Here is a 9731-nt window from a genome sequence, read left to right on the forward strand (position 1 = left end):
TATTTCTTTGTTACATTCAATCAAAACACCATCTTCATTAACCATACTAGTGATTGAGCTCCTCTTATTGTGTTTGAAAGTGGATTAGTGACATAACCATGTGTTCGTATCTCCTAGGTAAGCCAAATAACCCTATATATATGCTTCTTTAATATTTCTTTTCTAATCATCACCTTCTCCTTCTCTCTTATAGTAGTTTCCTTTCATTGAATATGCTCATCATTATTTTGTTCATCCATTTATTCATATGTTTTTTGTATTTTCTTATTTAAACTATCTTTCTACATGAATAAGTTTCCAAAAGAAGGTTTTTTTCCACTTTTAAATTTTTTCCTTTATTTATTTTTAGTTTTGAAGCCAAGGTAGTGTCCACTTGTAATTAATCCCTTTTAAAAAAATAAATAAATTATAAATTAAGGATGGGAGGATCACATAAATGTGTACCTAAAGGGGTAAAGGTCTTTCCTCAAAGTTTCAACCCAATTTAGAAGTAGTGAGGGGGTCTTCCTTCGAAGTTTCAATCCATTTTAGGAGTGGATTATTATGATTTAACTAGCTCTCACAAGAAAGAGAGGGATACATATTATTTATTATTACAACAAACAATTATATATTGTAATAAGATTTCACATATTAATAATGTAAATGAATAATGCACATCATTTAATGATATGTCGACCCTTAATTGAAATAGCTAATGTAACATTAATGTAGTACGTTGCCGATTTCAACGAAGAAACCGAGAAACCTTGTTGCCGATTTCAACGAAGAAACCGAGAAATCATAATGGGAATCGTCCGAAGAATCAATAAGCCAAGGGCTGCACGGCCACCATGATAAAATATTGGGAATAAACCTTAATGATAACCCTATAAATCATTGGATTCATTCTTCTGAACACAACATCGCGGCCTGCCCTAAGACAACAATCAGTTTCATATTATAGTGGTTGGTTTGAGCATTTATTCATGGCTTCCAAGGTTGTGAGGTGGATTGCTATATGCTTCCTTGTGGCTTCCATACTCTGTGTTAATGGCGAGACATTGACCACGTCCACTCCGTATGATTCTGCTGGTCGTAATTACGACCTTGATGGGCTATTTTGCGCTACAATTGACTCTAATCAGACATTAGAGTTTCGCAGCGAATACCTTTGGACTGCGTATTGTGACCAAGCCGGCCAGCCCATGGAACTTTCCCTCTGCGGCACATGCATCCAAGTAAACTGCATCATATATATTAACAATTTGTTAGCTTATATGTATAATGTTTATAACTGATCATTTGAATTGTTACAGGTGACAAATGATTCGACGGATCAAAATGTAATTGTACGAATTGTGGACGAGTGCCACAATGGAGGACTGGTTTTAGAAACTGATGCTTTTAATGCCATTGATAAGGATGGGAAAGGAAAGCATGATGGCCATATGCTTACTACCTACAAGTTCGTGGGGTGTTAGAACAATCTCACAGCCACAATTAACTTATAAATTGTAAGCATGATTAAGATATTTTTATGTTTCAGTATTTAAGAGGCAAAAATATGTTTAGGTTTATTGGTCAATTTTTTTTTTCCGCAATCATTTATTCTGTGTAGTGTTTGGTCAATAGGATGATAAATAATTATATTCATCAATCATTCAATGAAAATTATAGATATTTTTTTAATAGTAGGTGTACTCAATCTTTCAAAATATCAAGTTAAAATGATTCTTACAAATGATTAACTAAATTGTAAATTTATTTTTTAATTCAATCATTCTCACATAGCATTGATCATAATTTTGTAGAAAATTTATGTCTCAAAATAATATCTTAATGCATGCCATTTTATCTTGATTGTTATTAGAATAGCATTATGTTGCCACTACTTATAAGAGACAATTTGAAGTAGCACCTAGCTACCTAGCTACTATGAATATCATTCATAAGATAAATAAGAGAATTGGTTTCTCCCATATACTTTAGTAATGATCAAATTATATAAAAAATATTTAGACATACATATTCAACCTTCTTTATAATATTTAATATATTGTAAATTATAAATAAAGTTAAGAGAAACATGATAATTAAAAGCATGATAACACTATGATTTTGAGTAGTCTATAGCTTTCAAAATAAACTTATGCCTTGCACAAGAATTAGAGTCAGTCATCTTAATATAATTCAAGTCACATTGGGATACAATATATACATCATAAATAAGCTACAAGGGCATGACAAGATTTCTTTCTCTCCATCTAAAAGTCTAGAAAATAGGAAATTTTTTTACATGTCGATGCGTAAATATTATAATATATGTCAGAAATGATAATATTCTTTTAATATCTAATTAGTTTTAAAATAATCACAGTCATATCGTATTCCAAGCTTGTCATAAAATTTGAAAAGTTCCTAAACAACTTCTTCCTTATTCAATCATCTTAGATATATACCTTAAAATTTCTTTTTATACAAAAAATTAAATTTAATCATATACTTGTTAATTTTAATTTTGAGTGCTCTTGTTTATCTAGCCTTTAATCCATTATGGAATTTATTTTGAGCTAATTAGGGAATTTATTTTGAAGTAAGTAGTAAAGACAATGTTTTTGTATGTATCATCATCTTTATTTGGGTTTATGATATACTATTGCTACAAATTTATCAACACCTCTTTCAAAGTCCTGGAAAGATGCTAACACCTAGAATGTTTCATAGGTAATGTTTTAAAAAACAAAACTCTTGTAGGGTTGTCATCCACTTTCCTCTTTTTTCTCCTAACTCATGTCTTTATCATCATTGAAATGATAAGCACATTAGAAGAAATGAAAAATATATTCTCGTAAATGTAATAAATTGCTTCTTGATATTAGGATTTATCATTTGGGCTTTTTAAAAAAATTTATTAAAGGGATAACTAACTAAATATATGGATCTCTCATAATGTGCGTCTATTTTAAATTTCAAAAAAGTGACATGTGAATGTTCAAAAATAAATTAATAGCTATAAAATATTTTAGTAAATTTATTGGGTTTGAAAAAAAAAAGAGAACTAATAATTATTACTTCTTTTATATAATCCTTTATATTCTATTTAAACTTGTTATCATTTCGAAAATACCATTTAATAAATAAAGAATATTTATTATGCTACAAATAAATTTTTATCAAGATTAATCTTATCAAACTAATGATTTCAAATTATTTAAGTTACTTGGTAAGGAAAATTTTGGATTGCTTCAATTCTTTCTATTCTTTCTATTCTAATGGAGAATGTGACCTATTACATTACCCTTAATATCTTCATAAATTCATTTATTAGTATACAATGAGGTTATAGACTCTTTGCACCCTTCCCTTAATATCTACATAAATGCATTTATTAGTATACAATGAGGTTATAGACTCTTTGCACCCTTTGAGAACTTTCACCAAATCAAATAAATACTTAAGTCATGCTTAAAAATAGTGATTCACCTTCATATTAAACCTTTACATAAAATATTCATACCAAAGGGCATCCTTCTCTATGTAAATATATCCCATTTATTAGTGAAGGTGGTCTTTCATTTCCCTTGTTTCTTTAACATCACTTGATTTTAGCCTGAAAATCAATCTAGAACTAACCACATTTATTCTGTATTAAAAATTAATAATACTTCATTAAAAAAAGATAATTTCCCATTTTAGATATTTTATGAAGGTTTTAAATCCAAACATAATCTGGTTTCTCTATTTTTCTTTTTAAAATTTACAAGATTAGCAACGCTAGCATAGTGCATAACTAGAAAAATAATTCTTGTAAATAATAGCTTTTGTGTCTCTATATAATCAATGGTTCCAAAAGAGAATTAACTAGATTCTATTTCTTCGTAAAAGATTCAAAACCTAGTTTTTGTGGGTTAGTACAGATGAAAATTGAAGTGTCATATGTCTTTAGTTCATTGTATCACTATGATATTACCTCCTTTTATTCTTTCCAAAAATGGATTATCCCATAATTCTACTCTTGTGTACACAATATTCATATGAGCACTTTTGTTTTATCATGCCCATCTTCTATGTTATAATGATTATATTTTCTACCCAATGAACTGGACACCAATTTTCTTCTATACAGTACCTTCTTCTATATAAAAAATATTTCTCATTTCACTATTTTATTTAAGATAGAATTGGTCATTAGGTTAATAAATCCTTCTAATTATTCCTTTTATGATTTAGTCAAATGTATAATACATTGAACTCCTTAATCAAGTACCAAACTATATGTGAAAGTAGCTAACCCATTATTGTGATCTTGTTGGTAAGTACATTGATATAAAATATATACATCCAATTAAAAAAATATGATAGTAGCTTAATATTTGAGCTCTCATATTAAATTTATTTTCAAATAATAATAAAATAATAATTTTAACATTAAACTATTACTATTTAATGTTGAATCTATCCTTAATCGAGCACATATCTAGAACTAATCTTATTACACTATTAAAAATGATTGAACAATGCTAGGGTTTGGAAAAAAGAAACATAAAATAAATGAAAAATACCCTATCTAATTTTTACCTTAATTTTGAAAGATATAGTGAAGTCAAGAGTAAAATATCATACAATGTACTCACACTCTCATGAATATTATATGTACAAAATTATAAGCAATTTAAAGTAAATATATTCAAGTTAATTAAAAATGTTACATACCTAAAAATTAGTAAAGTTTGTTTAACTACTATGACTACATATTTTCGGAATCTAACTCTACATTTCAAAGAGAAAGAAAAAAATAGATATTAAATTTGTCCTTAGGCCCAAAATTTTAAAATTACAATAATTTCAAATTTTGTCTTGAAAATTATATTTATTTTCCTTAGCCCAAAGTAGTGTGATACACACACAAGAATGGTCTATTGTGACATAAATAAATTAAAAAAAAAAAAAAAAAAGTAGTATATCCATTATTATTCTAAAAAACGGGCCTATAAATCATCTAATACCTTAATAACAATATTTAGATAATGTGCAATTTTATACTAGACACCTTCACTCTCTTGTTAAAAAGAGTCCTCTTGATCTAGTTAAAAATATTATTTAGCATTTTAACCATATCTTGGAAGGCACTAAAGTATCATCTTATTCTCATAAAATCATAAATGAGTTCTATTATAGGATTTTACATGCCATTGTCTAGAAAATTCTTGATCACTATCAAAATTAGAACAACCTTGCTTATTTTGTCAAAAAAAGTGTAAGGAATGATCTCAATAAAATTTTCAATCTCATGTATGATTCAATTAGAAACTAACCAACTCATAATGGACATTATTTTTCAAGCCTTTGGTTCTTTTAATCTATATTTAGTGGTATATGGCCACTCCTTTTAAAAAGCTAGGTTTCCACTAGATAGTGTGTCCTTATTTTGTAGCTTATAAAATGGAGGTCTACCTATTTTCTATACTCAGGGAAATTTTTCATCTAGTATAATAATATTATCATGTGATTTCTAAAATTCCTCCATTACACTAGCTTCCTCACTCATTTTGTGGTAGCACTGGAGGGCTTCACAAATAAAACCTATTCCCTTGCCTTTCCAAATAATCCCTACAATAATTGGTAGCACCTACCACACATCTAAATTATTTATTTTAATTTCTTTTATATAGCAATTTCAGGGTGATTGGAGTAGAGGAATTTAAGTTCATAATGCCTTGGAGGAAATTAAAGTATGTAGGACAATATTTTAAACTTAAGACTTGTATCCTCAATCATGTAGTCTAAGGCAAAACAAGATAAATTTAAGAGAGATTATTTCTCTCCCTCTTATGTTTGTTAATCCAAAATATTTATTTTTACCTAATATTCTTGTTATTAATAATAGGAGACAAAAGTTATGTAATCCTACCCCCTTAAGAACCCACACTTATAGTGAACTATGCATTTGGGTTATAATTGTTTTGACCCTTGAACATTGCTAATAGCCTTAAAAAATCATTTGAAATACTTGTATGCACTTTGTATCTTCTTGTGGATATAAGACAAATTGAAAAACGTAAATATCGATCTAATGTCCTATTAGTTTGTCTCTATTTGGAATTATTTATGTGAAAGGAGTTTTCAAAGGGAAAATTGATGATCGGATTGTGAAAGAAATACTTGAGTAAGATCTAGGAGAATTTGGTGGTGAAAAAGTTACAAAATGAGTTAAAAAGTTTCTAGTTGTCTTTACCAAAAGATAGTAAACCATTGTCTACTACATGTTCTTCTAAAGATAATACAAGAACTTGAATTTATTCTTATATTTATTGGTGTTTACTTCTTTCTCTTTAAATTCATGTTTTTAGCTTGTGTATGATGATAAAAGGGTACCCTTTTAGAAGTAGAAGCAGAAGGTGAAGGAAAAGGAAATTGAACTAAAAGAGTAGGTGATACTTGAGTTTCCTCCCTAGATGATTGCTTTGTTGTTGATGTCCTAGTCCCTGATTTTTTTTTATAATATTGTTCATTAACCACTTCCACCTCTTCATCCACAACCTAGACCATAGGAACCTCATACCCCCTATTGTTATTTATGTGTAATGTTGCAATGTAAGAAGTTTTATCTTTTTCCCAAACTATGATATAGGATTTAGTGGGATCTTATTACTAGGGATGTGATCATCTATAGAAAATAGATGCATCAATCACCATATATTTATTTGGAATCACTACTCTTATTCTTTCCTTTATTTAATGTAAAACAATGGGGATTATAAAGTGATTGCAACATTTAACAACAATATAAAAAATCAGCAACCAAAAGAGGTACTAGATTGATGTGGAGAAAATATTTGGAGAAAAAACTCCACCAGAGAAAGAGGACAAGTATATTATTAATCTTCAAAAGAGAGATAACAACAATAATACACTTCACTTCTCTAACCAAATCCATAGCACTTGGATACCTGCATATAATTCATACAAAACTACCATGTCTTGACTCTAACTTATAGAATACTAAGGGATAAAAACCATAGCTTTGACCCAAAACAAGGGACAAAATATTACTCCCAAAAACCCATTCCTAGGAAACGGGACAGCCATGAGACATAATTAAATATCAATTTCTTTTGAATGGCATCCAACATGGTGCCTAACCCATAGCCACTTAAAATTTAGCTTCTTGGATGCTCTATAACCCCCTAATTACTCTTTGAATCATCCAACAGACAACCTTTGACCTTCCACTATTGGGTGTCTAAAGAATCACTCATCATATTGTCATATCCCAATGTGCATGCCTAGGAGAGTGCATTTTATCCATGCTAACTTATTTTATACAATTTTAATCATAAATATTTTGTTTAAATAATTTTTCTTTATAATTTTTTTTAATTAATTAATAATGAAGATAAACTTTATAAATTTTGTTTATTTTTTTTTAACCCAGTGGTATCCCCATGTCCCAGCCCAACGCCCAACAGCCCGTATCTCGGGTACTTGAAGTGAGACTAGTCCACTAGACGTGGCAAAACTACCTGATAGCCCTCTCACCATGCAAATCCGGTAAATATCTTGCAAAGTGAATTAAACTAGCAACAATGAGGGAAGAAAAAAAACCTGCCCAAACCAACCACGCTACCGTTGCTTGACTTACACAAATGATAATTGATTACATTAACAAAAATTGTTTCCAAGACTGAAACAACGTTGAAATAGATATTACCGAACAAACATTTGTTTACAGAGAATATTCAAATCATAATTCTATTTCATTGCCGGTTTCCATGAAGAATACGAGAAATGATCTTAGAAGTCGCTGATGTAAAACAAGGATTCATTTTAAACTTCATCGTCGCTCCGAGTTGGATATATCAAACTTTAAATTAATCCTTGGTCCTATTTGTCTCGCAGCCGGCTCCATAGAAATAAACGAAGAGCTGCACGGCCACCATAATAAAATATTATGGTCATGGCTATAAATGCTAGGAGTCATTCTAAGAACAATATCGCCTACCTTAACACAATAATCAGTTCATATCATAGTCGTTGGTTTGAGCATATAGTCATGGCTTCCAAGGTTGTGATTTGGATTGCTCTATGCTTCTTTCTGGCTTCCATTCTCTTTGTTAATGGTGAGACGTTTACCACGTCCACTCCGTATGATTCTGCTGGTCGTCATTACGACCTTGATGGCCTATTTTGTGCTACATTTGACTCCAATCAGACCCTAGAGTTTCGTAGCAAATACCTTTGGACTGCGTATTGTGACCAAGCCGGTCAGCCCATGGAACCTTCCCTCTGCGGCACCTGCATCCAAGTAAATTGCATCATATATATTAAGGATTTCTTAGCTTATATGTATAATGTTTATACCTAATCATTTCAATTGTTACAGGTGACAAATGATTCGACTGGTCAAAATGTGATTGTACGAATTGTGGACAAGTGCCAAAGTGGAGGACTGGTTTTAGAAACTGATGCTTTTAATGCAATTGATAAGGATGGGAAAGGAAAGCATTACGGCCATATGCTTACCACCTACAAGTTCGTGGGCTGTTAGAACAATCTCACAGCCTCAATTATGTCTGCTTCCTCAATTTGTCAGTTTTGCTTTGAATAAAAATGCTTGTGATTGTCACAAGTCTTTCCTACATCATGGATTTCCATTGTTCGGCTCTTTCATAGATACCATAAATTTTAGTTATGCACAAAAGTACAATTGCTTTTGAGAAATGAAAAGGAATTAGCAGAACAATTGCTTTTGACTATGTTAGACTACTTTTTATATGGGAAATGAATTAGCAAAGCAATTGCTCAGACAAGTATGTTGTTTTATTTAGTCAGTGTAATAAAAAATATATTATATGCTTTATCGTAAATATTAAATATTCACAAATCCTCTTGTAGAATAGTTCAACACCTAAAACTAGAACTGAGACATGCACAAGTATTTAAAGAATTTCCTTTAATTTGTAGCACCTAAAATATCAATGTGAAGAAATGTTGATCATTTTTTGGAAGTCACTTTTGATTGGCAGCCAGACTCTCCCAAAACAACAATCACTAGTCACATCAACTGCAACAATAGGAACCTAAAGAAGAATCAGGATGTGCAGACCTCCAAGGGGCCCTCTACCAAGACTACGAGCAAAAAAAGGAAAGGAGAAGTTTGAGATTTATCATGGATGAACTCAAAGAGATCAACAATAGGACGATCCTGATGAATATGGAGCTCTTGAAAGATATAATTTAGTTGTTTTTGGCTTGTGTTTTTTGCTTGCATTGTGTTTTTTGTTGTTAGTCCCTTTGTGGTGTTTCCCCTATTTCTGTTGTTGTTTAGCGGCTGTTTAGACTCTAGTTTAACTTTGTTTATTTTTTGATGGATTTGGGTTTCGGGTCCCTGTAAAACCCGTTATCTTAATAAAAAATAATTAAAACCTAAAAAAATAATATTGCACCATCCATAGATCAAAAATATTATTTCCAAATTCGTAAGACAAATTTCTCAAATGTAGAAGAATATAGAGCATTCTTCTAGCCAAAATTTAAATACTCTTTCCTACATTCACATCTCCTCATATTGAAACACATCGAGAAACATTATTTACTTGAACAAGAGTGTTAGGACCTAGGAAGGTACATCTTCACCACCAACATCATGTCAAAAATCATCAACATATTGTCATCAACACCTCATATAGAATGTAAACACAAATATTGAGAAGACAGACATCTAAAAACCCAAAGGAATTGCAACCATC

At 30.4% G+C, this 9731-nt stretch overlaps 2 protein-coding genes across 2 annotated transcripts; both read left to right on the plus strand.

The window, feature by feature from the left end:
* The first annotated feature begins 968 nt into the window (after window positions 1-968).
* LOC131873451 (pathogenesis-related protein PR-4-like) lies at window positions 969-1463 on the plus strand. Its single transcript, XM_059216333.1, has 2 exons — window positions 969-1220; window positions 1299-1463. Exons 1-2 carry the CDS (start codon window positions 969-971, stop codon window positions 1461-1463), a joined length of 417 nt encoding a protein of 138 aa, XP_059072316.1.
* A 6572-nt stretch (window positions 1464-8035) lies between these two features.
* Window positions 8036-8530, plus strand: LOC131873450 (pathogenesis-related protein PR-4-like). The gene is made up of 2 exons (XM_059216332.1): window positions 8036-8287; window positions 8366-8530. The coding sequence occupies exons 1-2, from the start codon at window positions 8036-8038 to the stop codon at window positions 8528-8530; spliced, it is 417 nt and encodes a 138-aa protein (XP_059072315.1).
* Window positions 8531-9731: the final 1201 nt, after the last annotated feature.

Source organism: Cryptomeria japonica, unplaced genomic scaffold (assembly GCF_030272615.1).
Source record: "Cryptomeria japonica unplaced genomic scaffold, Sugi_1.0 HiC_scaffold_1749, whole genome shotgun sequence".
Lineage (NCBI taxonomy): Eukaryota > Viridiplantae > Streptophyta > Pinopsida > Cupressales > Cupressaceae > Cryptomeria > Cryptomeria japonica.